Source organism: Juglans microcarpa x Juglans regia, chromosome 6S, assembly GCF_004785595.1.
Source record: "Juglans microcarpa x Juglans regia isolate MS1-56 chromosome 6S, Jm3101_v1.0, whole genome shotgun sequence".
NCBI classification, from domain to species: Eukaryota; Viridiplantae; Streptophyta; class Magnoliopsida; order Fagales; family Juglandaceae; genus Juglans; species Juglans microcarpa x Juglans regia.
Window position 1 is genome coordinate 15,308,333 of NC_054605.1, and position 20,880 is coordinate 15,329,212.

Sequence of the window (20,880 nt, forward strand, 5' to 3'; positions counted from 1 at the left end):
CAGCCACCTAAGGAGGGCAATCTGATGCATCGCAAGACCCCCTTCACGTGAACTTGATTATGTCCGGCCACCAGGTCTGCCGTTGCACAGCTCTATCGCATAGTTCTTTTTCCTCTCGATGAGTATGTTGCATGATCCTCCTTCCTCTAGTAGAGGTTGTCTATGTTCTTCTTTCATACCTTCTGTTTTAGCCCCGTTTGGACGTTGATATAATCTTAACTTGAGTTCTTTATGAATGGTAATGAGTTGAAATGGTGAAGTGAGTTTTGTGGGGTTCACTTAAGATGAGGTTAGATGTATTTATAAAAAGTTGAAAAAAATTATAGGTCCAAGTGTAAAAAAATGTTGATTTGAAAAAAGTTATAAGTTCTATGTGTAAAGAGATTTTAAGTTGAGATGATTTTAATAATTTAAGAGTTAAGTATTTAAATATTAAATTCAGTTTAAAACTAGACTAAACTAAGTTGATCTCAGTTCAGTGTAAATTACAAACGGGCCTTAGTCTACCGAAATAAGCAAAGAATACCCCACATTTTTTAAGCCTCATGACCTTACTACCCTTCTTCTTTGTCACGTGTTCCCTGACATTTGATGCTAAAAATGTTCTCTTGGGCCTTAGGCTGTTGTAGCTTGGGTTTTGTTAGTTGATTTATTTCATTTTCAACTTAGTTTTTGGGCTCAGTCACTTCACTTTAACTAGACTTATTGTTTCTACAGAACTCTATTTTTCAAGAAATTAATTAAGAGTTTTTTTAAATATATTATTATGTGTTCAATTAAGATTTCAATATGGCACTAATTTACAAGATTGTTTAAATATTAAGTATAGTTAAATCATTGTTTATGAACTAAATGCTTAAACCATTATTTGATATAGATTGGAAATAGGTTATAAACTTATAATATTAGTACTTTCTGGTTTAGGTGTTGATATTACTAGTGTTCAAAATCAAGGCTTAGACATTGCACGGCAAGAGTCAGGTAAGAGGGATTCCCATGCTAGAATTTGTATTAAAAATATATGGACTGAGGTTGATTTATGAAAAATATGCAAGGAAAAAAAAAAAAACTTGAAAACAACTCCAGTTATGTGTTTATGCATTACTCATGAAACCTGTATAAAAGTAAAAGTATTTTTCATCATGACTGGTGTAGACATGAGCAAGATTTTGACATTTTGTTTCTGAATTGTGCAAAAAGAACAAATATGAAATATGAAAATTTTTGGTATGATTACGAAAAGGTGATCTGATTTTTTTTTTATTATTATTATGTGAAGATGCTTTGAATCTATTTTGATTATGTGAAGATTATATGAATCTGTTCAGTACCCTGTTTTGATATGATGTGGCATCTAAAAAACATTTGGTATGACTTTCTGATTCTGTTATGATCTGTTCCGTTAAGGTCTCGCCACAGGTGTAATAGTAATATACGACCCTGCCACGAGTATAATAGTGATAGATGGCCCTGCCAAAGGTATAATAGTGGTATACGACCCTACCATGAGGGTTAAATATGACTTCTGTTTTGATAAGATGCTCATATATGATGATAATATGATGTTCAGTTATGCTATGCCAAAGAATTTTTTAATAAGAATGTTTCTGAAAGTTTCGCTCTGATATTTTGATAACATGTTTTGATTCTGCATTTTGAAAGTAAATGTTCAGATTCTGCATTATGAAATTAAATGTTTTATTCTGCATTCTGAATTCTGTAAATGCTCATATTTACATACTAGTATATATTTTCTGCCTACTGAGTTGTTGATAACTCATCCCTTATCTTCACAATATTTTTTAGATAATTTGAATATTTCAGTTGAGAATCAAAATTATGGAGCATGAGTGACATGATTTAAGCATAGTGGATTAAGCATATAATGTTTCTTGAGTGTTGGTGAATTTCATTAGTAATTTTGTCGTATTCTGATGATTTGGTATTTTGGGAGGTTAATTATATTGAGATAGTTGGTTTGAAATAATAATTTTTATATAGCATTGAGAATTTGGAGTCTATAAATATATTGTTAAAATGTGAATTTAAGTGACAGGAAGTAATTCTTCGACCCCTCCAAGATTGAGGCGCTACAATTAACATCAAAAGTTGCTGAGAAATAATCTTTTTTAACAATAAAAAATGAAAGAATGAATATAAGTGAGAAAATCAATCAAGAAAAATAAGCCCCTTATAACTTTTTTTTTTCCTTTTTGGATAGATAGATAATCGAAGATTTTATTTAAAACTCAAAAGGCATAGTCTATGTAATAGAAAAAAAAAATTATACGTGCAATATTTTTAAAAAAAATGGACAAATTTAAGAACCATATGAAAATTTTCATTTTCAATAATGAACCACACTTTTTTTTTTTTTTCGAAGTGGGTGCGGAACTTGTATAACTATATCTAGTAGAAAAGTTGGAAAAAAAAGTCCAGCAGCCGGAATTTTATGCAAGTAATCGAAGGTTAAAATCCTGAAACGTAGACTATTTTAGAATTTCAATTTGCAAAATTTATTCTCCATCCAAGCAAGAGTGTACATGCCCAAACCAACCCACCCAGAAAAAAGCTTCACAAAGAAAAGTCAAAATATGTAAGTAAAGCGGTAAAAGGCAAACCCTCTTTTGTAATGCTCTTACAAGTATTATTTATCAGTCCCCTCAATTCACTCAAACCAAACAAGCTATGAACTTGCACCGTAAACACGGATTCTTTGTTCAATTGGAACCCTGCAGCAGGGACAAGTAGCATTACCCTTTTTATCATAACCCACACTGCAGTTAGCACATAGAACTTGGTGAGCACACGGCAAGAAAACAACAGAAACTTCATCTTTCATGCAAATCATGCATTTCCTATCACAGTTGGCTTCTTTATCTGAGGAATCTTCCCGACCATAGATGTCATGAAGCAGCTTAGCCATCGTTTCTCCTCTTGGTTTTGCTCCCTCATTGTATGCCGAGGATATCATATTCAATGGGTAATGCGATTCCGTAGTCAGAGCAGATGCTTTAAGACGTGAAAGTTCTTGCTCAAGTCTTTGAAGATCATCCTTGTGCCGCTGGAAGTCTATCTCTATCTTTAGGCGCAAAGCCTCGAGCTTTCGTTTGTTACTGGCCTCAGCAGCTTCCTTGCTGTGACGTTCCTCCTCCACTTGAGCCAAGGCTAGCTCTTTGACCTTCAGCTCCTGCCTCCACTTTAACTGTAATAGGAGAATTTTAGGCACATAGTTTAATTGAGATATACCAAAAAAAATCATGTAAACTTGCAAACTATATAACCGAATATATAAGAAAAGCGCCTAACTGAGACAGTAGAACATGAACATGAAAAATAACAGTCATGTAAACCAACACAAAGAAATATCGTCCCATGCAAACTGTGTGAGAAAGCAGGTAGATTAATATTCTTAGCACACCTCAACCCGAGTGTATTAAGTTATTTATAAAAGATAAAAAGAATATCATCCCATGCAAATTGTGTGTGTGTGCATTTATGTGTGTATGAAACAGATAAATTAATATTCTGAACACACCTCAACTTCTTTCTGAGCCAGTGTGATCCGAACCAGAAGTTGTTGCAATTCCTTAATCTTCTGTTTCTCGTCAGCAATCTCCTCCTGCAACTTAGTTTTTTGTTTTTCCCATGCCAAAAGCTTCTTCATGAACTTCCTCTCCCTCTTTTCAACCTCCAAACATGTTGTGACAGACTCTGATGCACTTAATTTAGAAGCCTCCTTCTCTGCTCTAATTTCAGCATACTCATTCTCTAATTGTACTTCCTTCAAATTTCTTTTTTCACCACTTCATTTCCTTACTGATGGATTGAGACCATGGCCACTGACAAATGTTTTGGGAGAAGTCCTTGGAAGAGTTAGCTTAGGTCCCTCTTCCATGTCAACATTATCATCCCCTCCACTAACCCTCCATTTAGGTTATCCATACATTTTCATTAGCCACATGCATCCATCATCATTAATATCAATTTGAATTAGGGACTACTATTACTCTATTTTATTTATTTATTTTTAATGCAGTTTATTGAATTCCCACCACAATGTTGATATAAGCTTTATTCAATGTTGATGTTACCACACAACTTCACGAAAGCTAGCAAAATATCTGGTCGAGACCTGAAAAATCATTAGTTTTTGGTTCGTGCCATTTTGACTCAAAATATACTCAAATGAATCAATATCTATATCAGAATGACAACTTAATTAAATATCTTTTCTACTATTCTACCCCATGAGATGGAAAATTGTTCTGATCAACAATGATTTGTGGTCTCTCAGAAGTCACGACAAAAATCTGATCACCATGTTTGTACTCTTTGAAGCATGCTTTCCTCCCCAATTCTTCAACTTCCTCGATAATGTGATCGAGTTTTGCCACCATCTCTACAAGCAAAGAAGCAAAAGCAGCAAAAGGAAGTGCTTCCGAGAACTCAAGGCTAGTTATGGCAATCTTACTCGACAGTCGCTTTAAGAGCTTCCACTCTGCCTCCTTTGACTGCTTAGAAACCCTTCTGTTTTTCCTTTCAAGCAATGTAGAAGGGTAAGTTTTTACACTCGGTAATGAAACTCTGGAGTCTTTTTGGTGTTCTTGGCTTGCATATGCAGCTGCAGCTATGGCAAGCATGTTGGAGTCTTGATTAATTTTGGAGCCAAAGAAGAGCCTTGGTTGGGAAGTTATAGCAGTATTGAGGTCTTTTAAGGCTTCCTGAAGATGATCGGAAAGTATCTCCGGAGAGCAATGGCAGCGTTTTCTTATGCTATCGGCAAGTTCCATTAGTACTTTTGCCACTTCCCCTGCAAGTCGAATGCAAGGGTCTTTGAATAGGGCTCGTACAGATTTAGGCGCCTAGCCAAAAAATAAAACAGCAAGTAAGAAATCAGGAAGAAAACGTAAAAAGAACATCAAATGCACTTAATATCACAAATCTGCACTAGAAACATGTTAGTTCAAAGGGGCTGCAAAACAAAAAATACTAAGAGAAAGTTTGCTTCAAGGTGTGTTACAATTTCGTTTTTCGTAAGATAATATTCGTCTTCACCAATAACGATATGTACACGAGTTACAAGAGAATTTGTCTTCAAGATACAATGAAGCCCAGAACAAGTTTATTTGTCTAATTGTATTGTGCACACACGAAATTAGACTTTGAATATTCTTAAATTTTTCTATTCAACCAAGAAATTAGAAATCTGTTCTCTCGAGAATGAACTAATTCTAACAAGTTTTGAAGAACTAAAAAATTTGGAAGAGAGAGAATCTTGAAATTGAATTCTAAGATCCTAAATTGGCAAGCCAATGGATCTATTTATAGATGGCCAAAAATGTGAACGAAATATTACTTTTCCTTTTTCTGAAAATTGTGTCTATTGTCATAAGACACAACAATTGGACTTTGTTCAATGGTTACCTTGTTTGCACACCCTTTGGGGTCTCAAAGTATTAGTAGTGGACTCAACAAAGTTATATTTTAGCCAAAGTTTAACTAGATTGCATAAAACTCATTGTAGTGGACTCAACAAAATTACAGTATTTTTACTTTGATCATTTTTATTGGCCAAATCTGTTGAGTCCAAGTTGCTTATTGAATATTACTTTGGCATAAAAAATTCCCTCTCCCACATGCTATATATTCGTTTTGTGCAAGTTCATAAGTCCAAAAAATTCATCATCATCTCAAAAGCACAAATTGCCCAAAATCCCAAACTCAACCATAGAAGGCGGCCAGTTTCCGCCAGTTTTCATTTCAATGACGTGGCATCATCTTGCTGGAGTGCTTCAAGTTCTAGTTCTACAATATTATGATTAGTTGATGCTAATTTTTTCTCTTAAAATCTAATATCAACGTTAGCAAATTAATGTGTAATTTTTTAATAACAAATAAATATTCAAATTACAATTAGAATTAAAATAAATGAAAAATGTCAAAATCAATATTTTAATAGAATAATGATAGATTTGGAGATTCTATTATTTGATGTTGTTGAAAAGTGACTAGCTAAATTTATAAATATGAATTCTCTAAATTTGCCGCACAGGAGTTTTCTCCATAAATATTTTAAAAAACCCATCTTTACATCGGGTGACTCGATCTCCTTCCCGATAAACCAAGAACATCAATAGGACTAAGCGAGTGAATGGCTCATGTCGTGCGGAGCCAACATATTATAAACCTTATAAACTTTACATATATTCTCTCTTCCCACTACGATTCACAACTTCTAAAATCAACCCAAAAATATTATTAATAAATATAATAAATAATTAATTATTTTGAAAACATTTCCAACAAAAAAAATGTATAATACCTGAATTTCGGTCTGCAAACATCCATGTAGAGCTACAACTGTGTAGCAAAAATGGCGGAGAACAGCTCCCAATTTCAGATACTGCTGTGATGGAAATTTATGACAGTATCTTGAGTGCCTTGGCTCCCAACTTGCATGTAATGCCTGCTTATTTCACAATACCATCATTCAAAAAACATTGAGAAGCTAGTAATTAGTATATCTGCACTATATTTTCTTTGAACATATATAACAAGCTCAGCCAAAACTGTTCGAAAAACTTACCAGCGTTTCATCAATGGATTTTGAGTCCAAAACGGCTTTATAACCTTCGTAAATGGGATCCTCTGAAGATTGATCATCCTCGTTTATTTCTATATTATTTTCATTAAAGTATTCTTTGACACAAGCTGCAAAACAATTTACATTAGTACTTAACCCAAATAGCATAAGATCAGTTTGCGTACATTCAGCTTCATATATATATATATATATATATATATATATATATATATATATATATATATATAGTTTCTACAACTTAAAATAAATTTTAGTACTTATTGGAGCATGAGACAGAACAAGTTCAATTTTTAAATAAAGGAAAGGAGCCATATATTGATGCAGAATAATTTAGTTAGTCTATTTATCATCTTTCGTTGCTTTGCTGTACAGAAGGGTATTTATGTATTTGTTCTTTAATAGTTTGTTAGAAGATTCCTTTTTGCAATTGTATATATATGGTCCATGTAAAGCTGCACATAAGACAAATATACTCAGAGAACAATTTTCTCTCCCTTTCTCTGCGTCCTTTCTGCACTTTTCCATTTTCTTCATTCTGTTACATGGTATCAGAGAGCCCCTCAATCCTAAGCCTACGCCATGACATCTGACTCTGAAAACGCGGCCCCTAAAACACTTCACAATTCATCCTCTACCGAAAGGTTTCTCAAATTTTCAGATCCTTTCAACCCCTTTCGTATCGACAATGGTGACAACCCCACTGCTGCATTGGTTTCAGATTTATTGACTGTTGACAACTATGTTAGTTGGTCTGGTGCTGTGAGTCGCGCCCTTCGAGCCAAAAGCAAGATTGGCTTCATCAACGAGACTCTTTCTAAACCAACTGATGCTACTAATCCACCTTTGGAAGCATGGGAACGATGTAACGACTTAGTCGTCTCTTGGCTTCAAAATTCTGTAAGTAGCTCTGTTAAAACCAGCCTCGCCTTGGTTGATGATTCCAGGGTTCTCTGGCTTGAGCTTCAGGATCATTTTACACAACAAAATAGTCCTCGCATATTTCAACTTAAATGAGATCTTGCTAGTCTCTCCCAAGGTCAGGATTCTGTTAGCCTTTACTTTGGTCGCCTGAAATGTTTATGGATGAATTGGCTATTTATGACCCTCTACCTGCTTGTGATTGTGGCAAGCTAAAGATTATCCATGAGCGTTATGATAGAGACTGTGTTATACAGTTTCTTATGTGCTTATCTGACTCTTATTCCCCTTCTAGAGATCAGATCATGCTACTTGAACCCTTACCTCCTCTCAATCGAGTTTTCTCTATGATCCAACAACAGGAGCGTAAACACCAAATGCTTAATCACTCCCCTTCTTCAAAACTCATGGCCATGATGGCTAACACCAATTCCTCTCATCCTAAGCATGTCCCGAAATCTACTAATTCTGGTGGACAGAAATCAGCTCGCCCTTATTGCACCCATTGCAAAATTCAAGGTCACTCACTTGATAATTGCTTTAAAGTTGGGAATGCTTCACCTCCACTGTGCACTCATTGTAACATGACTGGGCATTCTGTTGAGAAGTGCTATAAATTGCATGGATATCCCCCAGGTCATAAGCTCCATGGCAAGAACAAGAGTTTTGCTGCTACTGTTACTCCTCGGTCTTGTTTAAGTGATGAACCCGATGTAGAACCTGCTGAGACAATGGCTTTGACCAAGAATCAATACAATCAACTGATTGCTTTGCTACAATCTAAGGACACCAGCTCAGCCATGGCCACCATTTCCGTTGCTCAACCATCCTCTTCCCCCTCCCCTAATCATCTCAGTACATCAAAAATTTCTGGTATGATTGCTTGTTTCTCCTCTCAAACACACAAATCTATTTCTTCACACACCATTCCTTGGATAATTGATATAGGAGCAACAGATCACATGATCTGTTGCCCTTCCTATTTTACCTCTGTCACAGCCACAGTTTCCTCCTTGGTTAAGTTACCAAATGGTGCAAATGTTCCTATCACCCACATTAGTGTTGTCCACTTAACAGATAAATTGGTACTGAAAAACGTGCTCTGTGTTCCTTCTTTTAATTTCAATTTGATTTCTGCTAAAAAGCTTGCTCTTCATTCTTCATGCTGCCTTATTTTCTTTTCCCATTCATGCTTTGTACAGGACTTAGCATCTTGGACAACGATTGGGATGGGTGAAGTGAGAGGTGGCCTATATCACTTGCTGCACTTTGGTGTGTCACCCTCAGCTTTGGTTGATGTTTTACCAGCTTTCCTTCACAAAGACCAGCTCATTAGTAGTTCTGTTAGCTGCCCAAATTCAATCTCTGATTTATGGCATTGTTGTCTTGGACACATCTCTTTCTCTAGATTACTTTTAATTGATGATCCCCTTGTAAGACAGAATTTGCATTCTAATAATCAATCACCTTGTTGTGTTTGTCCTTTAGCCAAACAACATCATCTTCCTTTCTCCCTTTCCACAACTAAATCTCTGCATGCTTTTGACATTGTTCATTGTGACATTTGGGGTCCAAACTCCATTGTTGCAGTTGATGGTTACAGATTTTTCCTCACACTCGTGGATGATTTTTCAAGGACCACATGGGTCTATATGCTGCAAACTAAGTCTACTGTGAGATCTTGTATTGAGAGTTTTTACAACCTGATTGAAACACAATTTCAAACAAAAATCAAAATGTTTAGAAGTGATAATGGCAAGGAATTTCACATGAAGGAATTTTTTACCTCCAAGGGTATTATTCATCAAACAAGTTGTGTTGAAACACTCCAACAAAATGGGATAGTTGAATGTAAACATCAACATATCATGAATGTAGCTCGTGCCTTAAAGTTTCAGTCACATATCCCTCTCAAATATTGGAGTGACTCTATCCTAACTGCTGTCTACATAATAAATAGAACCCCCACCCCTTTACTCCATAATAAAATCCCTTATGAAAGTCTTTTTCATAAGCCCCCTACCTACCATCACATGTGAGTTTTCGGTTGCCTTAGTTTTGCTTCTACTTTATCCCATGGAAGAAAGAAGTTTGATCCGAGAGGGAGAAGATGTGTTTTTTTGGGTTATCCATTTGGAGTGAAAGGTTACAAATTGTTAGATTTAGAAACTGAACAAATATTTCTCTCCTGTGATGTTGTGTTTCATGAAAGCATTTTTCCCTTCAACACAAGTCTCTCCACCATTAATTCTCCTCCTACTTCCTCTATTCCTCATCTTACTCCTACTCCTTTTAATATTCCATTACATACCCTCCTTGTTTTCCCCTCAAATTCTCCTTCTTCTCAGGATTCACCCATGCCAAACTCTTCACCATCCTGTCCTGAAACCTTACCCACTTCTGCTTCCCCTTCCACTTCACCTTCTAACTATTCTTCCATTCCTTCTCCACCACCACCACCTCCCCCACCCCCTCCTTCTCCTCCTCCTCCTCCTCCTCGCAAGTCAACCAGAACTCGGAATGCACCCAAGTACTTGCAGGATTTTCATTGTGACCAGACCTCTCTCACTTCTTCAACCCAGTTTTTGACCAGGCAGCAAGGTCCTCTACAAGGTACACCTTTCCCTTTAGCTAATACTTTGTCTTATCATAATTTTTCTCCTGCTTATCGTGCCTTTTCCACTAGTATTTCCACCCACCTTGAACCTCATACCTATAAACAAGCACTGAAACATCCAGGCTGGTGTCAAGGCATGGACAAAGAATTAGCAGATTTAAAAGCAAACAATACTTGGGAACTTACAGACTTAACCCCTGGCAAAGTGCCAATTGATTGTAAATATGTTTACAAAGTGAAATATAATTCCAATGCGTCAGTTGAGAGGTTAAAGGCCCGCTTAGTAGCAAAGGGTTACACCCAACTTGATGGGGTAGACTATCACGAGACATTCTCATCTGTTGCTAAGTTGGTTACCATGAGATGTTTATTGGCAATTGCTTCAATCAAAGGCTGGCATTTACATCAATTTGATGTAAACAATGCCTTTTTTACATGAGGATTTAAATGAAGAAATATACATGAGAAAACCTCCCGGTTATACCAAAGGGACACCTACCCAAGTCTGTAAATTACTTAAGAGTTTATATGACCTCAAACAAGCTTCGAGGCAATGGTACTCTAAGTTCTCTACTTCTCTAATTGATTCTGGTTTCTCTCAATCAAAGGCTGACTATAGTCTTTTTACCAAGGAATTCAATGGCTCATTCACAGCTTTGCTTGTATATGTCGACGATATTCTTGTGACCAACAATGACATCAATTCTGTGAACCAGTTGAAGTCTTTCCTGGACAGCAAATTCAAAATTAAGGACCTCGGTTCTTTGAGGTATTTTCTTGGCATCAAGATTGCAAGGTCTTCAAAGGGCATCCATTTGTGCCAAAGAAAATACACTTTTGATATTTTGGCAGATTCTGGAAGTTTGGGCAGCAAACCAACTAAGGTTCCTATGGAACAAAATATGAAATTGACTCAATCTACTGGCACTTTTTTATCTGACCCGAGTGTATATAGAAGATTAGTGGGTCGCCTTTTATACCTCACCATCACTCGGCCTGACATTTGTTATAGTGTTCAAACATTGAGCCAATTCATGGCTCAACCCACTGATATGCATTTACTAGCTGCCCAGAAAATTCTCAAATACCTCAAGGCTGCACTTGGTCAGGGGTTACTTCTTTCCAGCTCATCCTCTCTTCAAGTTCAATTTTTAAATAAAGGAAAGGAGCCATATATTGATGCAGAATAATTTAGTTAGTCTGTTTATCATCTTTCATTGATGTGCTGTACAGAAGGATATTTATGTATTTGTTCTTTAATAGTTTGTTAGAAGATTCCTTTTTGCAATTGTATATATATGGTCCATGTAAAGCTGCACATAAGACAAATATACTCAAGAGAACAATTTTCTCTCCCTTTCTCTCATCCTTTCTGCACTTTTCCATTTTCTTCATTCTGTTACAGTACTATCTATAACTCAACATATTAAAAATTTCTGTATGATCATTAATAATCATACCTTCTATGGATTTTGCTAGCCTTTCAAGCTTGGACACGGTGGAATTATGGAGGTCTTGCCCAGACCAATTTGGAAAGATCAACAGAGTCATGATCAGGCAGATGCCACAGCCAATGATAATGGTATAGAGGCGCTCAAGTGCAATCTCCAAGACGTTCTCAACACGGTAGCTCGATACAGTTATCAGATTAAAAGTCAAGAGAAATATCACAACACCATAGTCATAGTTCTTCTTTATGAAGGGAAAGAACCTCGCGTATGTGGCCGCAGCTCCTGCCAAATCGGATACAAAATCGAAATTGAAAAATAGCACAAGTTTAGTACCAGCTTCTTGTGTATTAATGCAACAATTAGCCTAAAAAAAGAGGATGCATGTAGAGAGAAAACTGTACAGAAAAGTTAGCTGAAGCTAGTCATTGAAGGTCTAGATCTTAAGTAGTTAGTATAAGGGAATCCACCTAAATCACGCATGGCGTGATTTCTTCTCTGTCAATATCTTTGTATAGCAACTCTGGTTTTTGGTTGTATATTCCTTAAATAGTTGTTGTCTTGTTTATGGTTGTACATTCCTTAAATAGCCGTATTCTTCTATTATATAAAGAAGAATTGTAATGCAAAATATTATTGAAGATTTTCACCAAATCACTTGCGTAATCCTTATAGTTAAGCTGGTAAAACTAACCGATTAGAAAAACTGCAGCTCCAATGAAAGTAGCTCGAAATATCAGGCCAGATTCATCTGCAATGTACTCGATTAAGAAAGCCAATGATCCCGCTAATAGCGTACCAAATCCTCGATTCAGCCCTTTGCTTAAAGTTGCCCCTGTAATCCGATAATGTTAATCCACAGTTTTAGTAACGAAGTCTTGCATTAATTAAGGAGCTGACGCAAAAAAAAAAAAATTGTGCAAAGAGACTAACCTACTGTAAACTCGAGCACAAGAACCACAGTCATGACAGCCCAAATGGCATTCTGTCCGATCTCTATGAAGAGTGGTTCCAAGAGATATAACAACGAAACCAGCGTCAAAGATATACCAACTTTCAAAGAGTGGATCACCCTTCTTGGATCATCGCGTCCCAACTTCCACATCTTTTGCCACACCAAACCAGGACATCTTTCTACTTTCTGGGCAAACTTTTGGATACGTTTCCCCCAATCACCATTAGTTTTAGTGGAATCTCCAGTTCTGGCCATCGGCATTTCCGTGTCTGCATGAACTCTGGTACACATTTTTCTTGACTGGCCGGAAACCAGCAAAACGATAGTCACCAATGGTAATGGGATCTTTTAACTGTAGAGAAATTAAATGGTAATCCTAAAGGAAAAGGTCCTGATGATTCCCAGTATTTATAGACACACCATGCAACCAACCATGGAAAGGGCAACATTAAATAAATAGGGAGAAATTGATATATTTGTTTGGCTGTCGGTAAGTTTGGTAGCACAATGAAACTCACCTTTCACTAAAGATCAGGCCTGCGTCGTGGGGAGAGAAGAGGCCGGGCGGGGGTGATGATATTGATGTCATGATTGTCAAACAGAGATGCTTTCATATTTCCTTAGAACAGAGTACAATAATATATAGATGCAAGGAGGAATTTTAGGAAGCTATTCCCCGCCTGTACATTATCTACGGCTAAACTTACGGTTGACCCTTACAGTATGGAATTTACAATTAATTGGTTCCTATAATCTTGCTATTCTAATGACTCACGCTAACACTCCCCTTCAAGTTGGTGCGTAGATATCTCCAATGCCCAATTTGTCGAGTGAGTCATGAAAGTTTCTACTGGACACTGCTTTTGTGAGTATGTCCGCTAACTGATCTTCCGACTTAACGAATGAGAATTGAATAATCATTTCCTCAAGGTTCTGTTTGATGAAATGCCGATCCACCTCCACATGCTTGGTACGGTCATGTTGGATAGGATTATGGGATATGTCGATGGCAGCCTTGTTATCGCATAACAGATTCATTTCCAAGCCAGGAGCAAAATCAATCTCTTGATTGCGCCTAAAGAATAATGTGGTAGTTGTAGTACAGTTTTAAGGTGTCAATTTCACAGAGAGACAAATTAAAAGAATAGTAGAAGGAACAAAGAAACTAAAGAAAAATATTAAATAATTAATGAAGAACAAAGATTAATTTTAAATTCAAGTTAAAGTGAAGTAAAGTGACTAATGGAAAAAGTACTCAAATTTGACAAACAATAAAGTGTCGGGAATCCCTTGCACAAATCTGATATTTTTTTTTTTTTTTAGAAAAACTTCATTCATTGATAACAAGAAGTATTACATGATCTGATATTTTAATTATTCTTAATTCATTGAATAACTTAATTGAGAACTCAATTACCAAAATTTCCAATCGGAAGGTATAGATTTATAAACCAAGATTAAACCAAATGTAACCCTTTGAAAAATCATTCACTATTTTTAAAATATATAAATTATTATCACTATTGAGAAAATCCAACGACGACAATATACTGAGGAAGTGATATTGCAACAACGAATTAAATTAATATAGATAAATAATTGATCCAAACATAATCAAAGAGCTAATCCATTCAATAGAAAAAGCATGATTGAATCCATAAACAGAATAAATTCTATGATTATTCAGAGAATAAAACATCAACAATGAATTGAGAATGATAAAACAAAAGAGTTTTTGTAATTGAAAATCAAATACATAAATAAAAAAAATAAATTAAAAATACCATCAAATGTGCAAATTCATCTCTAGCCCTACTTGAGAATTTAGTTACCTATAAATATAATGGACAACAAAAATCTCAAGAGAAAAATAGAGCAAACGGCGACCATGGAAATTAATTTCGTCTCCCCCTCTTCAGAACTGAGCCGTCTTCCCTTTATTTACTCTCAATTCCGTGCTAATGAAATACTTATATAGGGTAGGAAAAAAACTCTAATGTCTTTCATATTCCCGCATACAAAATCACCTAAATTTTATGACTCAGTTTGGCAACCACGTACGTGCTTCAGGAGTTCGAATTTAGAAATTATTATTATAGACAACTTTGTAGTCCTTTAAGATAGCTTTCCAACGTATCAAGAATCGCATCAATCCGATATTTGAGCGGAAAGTTATGATTAAAATACTAAAGTGTATCCATGCTGTCTCCTAGCGTGTTTTGAGTTCTGATCCGAATTACTCTCAAACCCCATCATTATCCTTATTTGAAGAGTCCTACACTCATTTAAAATTCTTAGGTTATTCCAACGTCTTGCCCACTTGAAATTCTTTTGAATTTGAATGGGTTTGGACTTGCTATTTTATAGACTCTAAAATTAAACATAAAAATCCTCAGGAGTATTCCAAAGTAAATAGAAACTCAATTCATGAATACACATTAATTCTAATGATTTCTATTAACATTTTAGCATTTTAGTCCAATAATAGGGTATTTAGAGTGCACTTTTGTATACTCATCACCTCTATTAACAACCTTCTAAGCCAAAGAAGTTGACAAAGTCCTTTAGCCATTCCTCGAAATTCAGCTTTAGCACTGGACAAAGCTACTGCCTTTTTGCTTCTCCATGTAACTAGATTGCCTCCTATGAATGTAAAATAGCCCGAAGTAGATTTTCTATCCGAGATATTCCTTGCCCAATCCGCATCTGTGTACCCTTCAATGTTCAAATGGTTCTTCTTGGAGAACATAAGCCCCTTCCCAGGTGAGGACTTTAGATAGCAGAGGATCCGAATAACTACACCCATATGATCTTCACTAGGACAATGCATAAATTGACTTACTATACTTACAGCGTATGCAATATCTGAGCGAGTATGAGATAGATAGATGAGCTTACCCACTAGTCTTTGGTACCTCCCTTTATCAGTTGGCACCTGATTAAGATATTCTCCAAGCTTATGATTCTGAGTAATCGGAGTGTCCGCTGGCTTGCATTCCAATAGTCCCACTTCCGACAGCAAGTCTAGCACATATCTTTTTTGAGAAAGAAATATGCCTTTTCGTGATCTAGCCACCTCTATTCCCAGAAAATACTTGAGTACTCCCAAGTTCTTCATTTCAAATTCAAAGGAAAATTGCTCTTGTAGCCTAGAAATCTCCTCTGCATCATCCCGTAATAATCATGTCATCCACATAGACTATTAAGGCTGTCACTTTTCCAAACCTGTGTTTTAGGAAGAGAGTATGATCTAAATTGCTTTGCTGAAAACCATACTTTCTCATAGCCGAACTAAATCGACCAAACCACGCCCGAGGTGATTGTTTCAATCTATATAATGCCCGTTGCAATTTACATACAACCTTCATCTTGGAAGATGCTATGTACCCCGATGGAATGTCCATGTAAACTTCCTCTTCAAGGTCGTTATGAAGAAAGGTGTTCTTCAGGTCGAGTTGGTGTAGCAGCCAATCTAAATTCACTGCAAGAGACAACAAAACTCTAACTGTATTTAGTTTGGCTACTGGTGAGAAAGTTTCCTGATAATCTATGCCATATGTCTGTGTAAATCATTTTGCCACAAGTCTTGCCTTGTATCGGTCGATGGATCCGTAAACTCTGTATTTAATAGAGAACACCCATTTGCACCCCACTACCTTTTTCCCTTCCAGGAGCGAGACCAACTTCCAAGTGTTGTTTTTCTGCAGAGCTTCCAGTTCTTCTTGTATAGCTTGTGCTCACTTTGTATCTAATAAAGCCTCTTCAACGCTACTGGAAACGTGGCATGAGGACAATTTCTGTGTAAAAATCTTGAGAGGTTTAGATAAACTTTGAGTGGACACATAATTGGAAATTGGAAACTTGGACCTTCTTTGTTCCTCGTTAAGAGAATACCTATTTGGTGGCTTCCCACGATTTCGTCTGAAAGGTAAAGTATAATCCGCAAGGAGTATCTAAGGCATTAGTATGTGAAGGTGTGATAGGAGAACTTACCTCAGGGATATTCTCAGGAGGAGGATCTTCGGGTACTGAGGAGTGGGGGGATTTATTTCCAGGCGCTTCATTTTCATTTTCGGGTTCTACTACATTTTTAGTTGCTACATTTTCAGTTTCTGCATCTTCTAGTCTCAGCTCTTCATTTTCAGTTGCTGCATTTTCATTTTTGGGTTCTACTACATTCGATTCAATTGTTGCATTTTCAGTCTCTTCAATTTCGGCATTTTCAGTTTCAGCTCTTGGAGTCATAGTAACTCCTGATGACATCTCACCTCCTATCCACCAGTGCACACCCAACCAATTTTGCTCTTCATTTTTTCTCTCCCTCTGAAAAGATGAATTGGATACCGGTTATTTGGAAAAAATATCAGATTCGAGAAAGGTAACATCCATAGTGATGTAGGTACGATTGGCAGTAGGATCGTAGCACCGATAGCCTTTTTTATGTAATGCATATCCTAAAAACAAGCAACGAACCGCGCAAGGGTCTAGCTTAGTGCGCTGATTCTTATGAAGATGAGCGAAGGCCACGCACCCAAAAATTCGAGGAGGTAGCATCAAAACTGTAGGTAGGGGAACATGGGTAGATAAAACCTACAGGGGAGTCTTAAAGTTTAAGATTTTTGAGGGCATACGATTCAACAAATACACAGCCGTGGCTACAGTGTCACCCTTAATGGCGATTAGGCACATGCGCACCAAGTAATAATGCACAAGCAGTTTCTAAGATATGTCGATTCTTCTGCTCAGAGACACTATTTTGTTGTGGAGTCTAGGAACATGATGTTTCATGAAGGAGGCCATGAAGTTGGAAATAAGCCTAAAATCGGTGATTGACAAATTCCCCACCATTGTCCAAAAGAAGAACTTGAATTTTTGCTGAGAATTGTGTCTGAATCATGACATGAAACGACTGAAAAATACTAAACACTTCATCTTTGTGTTTCAGCTGGTAGAGCCATGTCATTCAAGTGCAATCATCGACAAAAATCACAAACCAACAATGACCAGAGGAGGTAGTTACTGGGGAGGGTCCCCACACATCAGAGTGTATTAATGCAAAGGGAATATCACTTTTATTTAAACTCACTGGATAAGAAACTCTATGGCTCTTAGCTACAATGCAAGTATTACATTTAAAATTTTCTTTTTGTAAATTGGAAAACAAATCTGGAAAAAGATGCTGTAAATAACCAAACGATGGATGCCCCAAGCGACGATGCCAGAGCCAAATCTGTCTCTCCTTGTTGCTGACCTGATGCTGCATGTGATTCGCTGTTCCCAGGCTGAAGTCATCCATGTAATATAATCCCCCCCCCCCCCCCCTCTTAGTACCATGTCCAATGATATCCTTGCTGAGAATATCCTGAAGAAGACAAAAGGTAAGATATATTAATACCACACAATTGAGCTCTTCAGTAACTTGACTTATAGACATCAATTTATTTGATAAAGATGGTACAAGTAGAGTGTGAGATAATGAGAGAGAGGGTGATAGAGGCACAGGTCCAGCCCCTGTAACCGGATATATAACCTCATTGGCATTAGCAATGCAGGTTCGCCGTGGTGGAGTAGTATGGGAGAAGTCATTGGGATCAAAAGTCATGTGGTCCGTTGCCCCGGAGTCGATAATCTAGGCGCTGTCATCATGAGAATTAGAGCTACAAAATGCTTGACCACAGTTACCTCGATCAGTGAGAGAAATGGAGGGTTTTGCCAAGGGAATGAGAGATAATTGAGGCTTTGCAGTGACCATAGCAGCTCTACTCGTGCCTTCCTCAATACCAGCAGGATCTCGTTTCTTTCGTGCCTGTAATTCATGCCACCAATCTGGGTACCCATGGAGCTTGAAGCAAGTATCACGAGTATATTTTGCATTGCCACAATGAGTACATTTCCCTCCATCAGATTGACCCTTAAGCCTGGCGGATGAGTTGGACTTCCCACCACTCAGGGAAAGTGACCTTGATTTCACCAGTGTTTGAAATTGTCCTGATTTAATTCCTTTAGTGGCCATAATGACATCACTAGAAGTAGCTTCTACCCCAGATGCCATCACAGTTTGTCGAACATCCTCCCGTCGAACATGAGCGTAGGCCTGTTCAACCGTAGGGAAAGGTTTCAGCTACAGCACATCACTCCGGGTGTTATCTAGTCAATTGTCCAACCCATCCAGGAAGGTGTAAACTCTATCTTCCAGTAGGATTGAGTTATATTTTTGTATATCTGCTGCACATTCCACTGGGTAGGGGCGACGAAAATCAATCTCACCCCACAAACCTTGTAGATCATTATAGTATTTTTCAATAAATCCACCTGCTTGTCTCATGCGAGTCACACGACGCCGTAGATCATATACTTAGGAGGTGTCAGTTCCATCAAAGTAAGTTATAGTAGTAGAATCCCAAACATGTTTGGCCATTGAGAAGCGAATGAAGTTCACGATTAAGAAAGAATCCATTGAGTTGATCAACCACCCCCTCACAGTGGCATTCTCAGTTCGCCATTTTCAAAACGATGGGTCTTTTTCAAGAGGCTGGGGAGAGTCTCCATTGATATATCCCAGTTTGTTTTTACTAGAGATATACATCTCAACAACTTGGGACCATAAAGCATAGTTGGAACCATCCAACTTAATGCCGATTGGAATTGTAGGGGAATCAACAATCAGTGATTGTGATGAGGTCTGGGCTCTGGTCAAGACTTCCGTCATCTTGGTCGTCAGGTCGTCAAGAATGGATTCGGTCGAGATGGTATGTTGTTGCGTCAATTCAGTGGTGTCCTCCTTGAACATGTTTTTGGTCAAGAATAAAGTGGAGCAGGAAATCGAAAACTTGGCTCTGATACCATGTCAAATAGAGATACTTTCATATTTCCTTATAACAGAGTACAATAATATATAGATGCAAGGAGGAATTTTAGGAAGCTGTTCCTAGCCTATACATTATCTACGGCTAAACTTACGGTTGACCCTTACAGTATGGAATTTACAATTAATTGGTTCCTATAATCTTGCAATTATAATGACTCACGCCAACAATGATTCCTACGTTCACATGCATTCCCTTTGCATAGACAGAAATGTCGACATTGCTTTCACAAGGACTAAAAGTCAAAACATGCAGGTAGGAACGAATTAGCTTATTTCAGAAGGTTATTCAATTAAGGGGTTAATAATTAGTATTCATGATGTTACCAGATTTTGTTAGTTTTCTGCTTCAAGCATAAGCAATTTTTGGTGTTTGTCATGTTTGTATAGCTCTCGGGTTTCTGTTTCTGGAACCTGCAGGTAGATGATCGAAGCAGTGTTCCCTAGTGTAGTGTATATATATATATATATAGGAAAATGCTAAATGTACTTAAAAACTTATAAAAAACTTACTTCTCCACATGTCAGTTATTGATATGCTGAAAATTATGAAATTTAAAATTCTAAATTGAAATTTCAAAAGAAAATTAACAAAAATGAGTCTTGTAACAAAATGAGCCCACAAGCTATAACTCTCTAGGCTAAAGAGAAATTTTAATTCAGCCCATGTGTTCAAAAATTATTTTAAGACTTGGTTTAGTAAATTATGGTTACGATGGTATTAATTAGGGCTGCAACCCGACTTGAAACAACCGGGTTTGCGCCCGACCCGACCCGATTGTCCCATCTAAGGCGCCAAACCGACCCGACTCGACCCAAACAAACAGAGATCGGGCCGAACTCGTATGACCCAACATTCACCACAGAGGCCCAAAAAAAAAAAAAAAAATCTGCGCTCTTCACTTCCACATCGATGTACAAAATATTTCTATTATGATCTTATCACAATATCAAATTATCAATCTCAGATCAACATCCCAAAAAATAAAAAATGAAAAGTGCAGTTATTTTGACTACACATTGTATACCTTCTGCAATGTCTGACGACCTCAAAAACGCCATATGAAGACATTGCGAACAGTACTTGTCAATCAAAATCTGTCACATTCTATTTTGAATTGATGGGGTTTGAAACCAACAAAATATAAAAAGCCGCGAATCAAGGGATGTTTCTGGATCTGGGGAAACCTTTATCTCCATACTTTCTTCTACTCGTAAAAACAAAACGTATGAAGCCCATTAATTCAGATCCAAACGTTAAAGCAAGTAATGCAAACCCCACGGCCATGGCACAGTTCTGCGGGACCAAAGCATAAGATGAACTACAAGGACAGCTACTTGAGTAGCATCTTCTGCATCTTGGGAAACAAACAAAGAGAGAGAGAGGAAAAACCATCGCCAAGGGCCAAAATGTGAGGGCTTCCTTCCCTTCCATCGCCAAGGGCCGCAGCGATACCACTGCCGCCAGCA

General features: G+C 37.2%; 1 protein-coding gene across 1 annotated transcript; it reads right to left on the minus strand.

Moving 5' to 3' along the window:
* Window positions 1–2,686: 2,686 nt before the first annotated feature.
* On the minus strand, window positions 2,687–13,085 carry LOC121236651 (aluminum-activated malate transporter 12-like). Its single transcript, XM_041133088.1, has 8 exons — window positions 12,524–13,085; window positions 12,285–12,425; window positions 11,603–11,875; window positions 6,590–6,714; window positions 6,326–6,469; window positions 4,248–4,865; window positions 3,539–3,784; window positions 2,687–3,205 (listed from the first exon to the last, which is right to left on the minus strand). The coding sequence occupies exons 1-8, from the start codon at window positions 12,834–12,836 to the stop codon at window positions 2,687–2,689; spliced, it is 2,379 nt and encodes a 792-aa protein (XP_040989022.1). The 5' UTR covers window positions 12,837–13,085.
* Between the last annotated feature and the right edge of the window lie 7,795 nt (window positions 13,086–20,880).

Excerpts from the sequence above, each read along its gene's own strand:
- LOC121236651 (XM_041133088.1), bottom strand. The coding sequence starts at position 12,836 with ATGTGTACCAGAGTTCATGCAGACACGGAAATGCCGATGGCCAGAACT. Across the intron at positions 6,470-6,589 it reads AATCCATTGATGAAACGCTG|GCATTACATGCAAGTTGGGA; the intron begins GTAAGTTTTTCG and ends TGAAATAAGCAG. Across the intron at positions 3,785-4,247 it reads ACAATTTTCCATCTCATGGG|GAAGTACAATTAGAGAATGA; the intron begins GTAGAATAGTAG and ends AGAAATTTGAAG.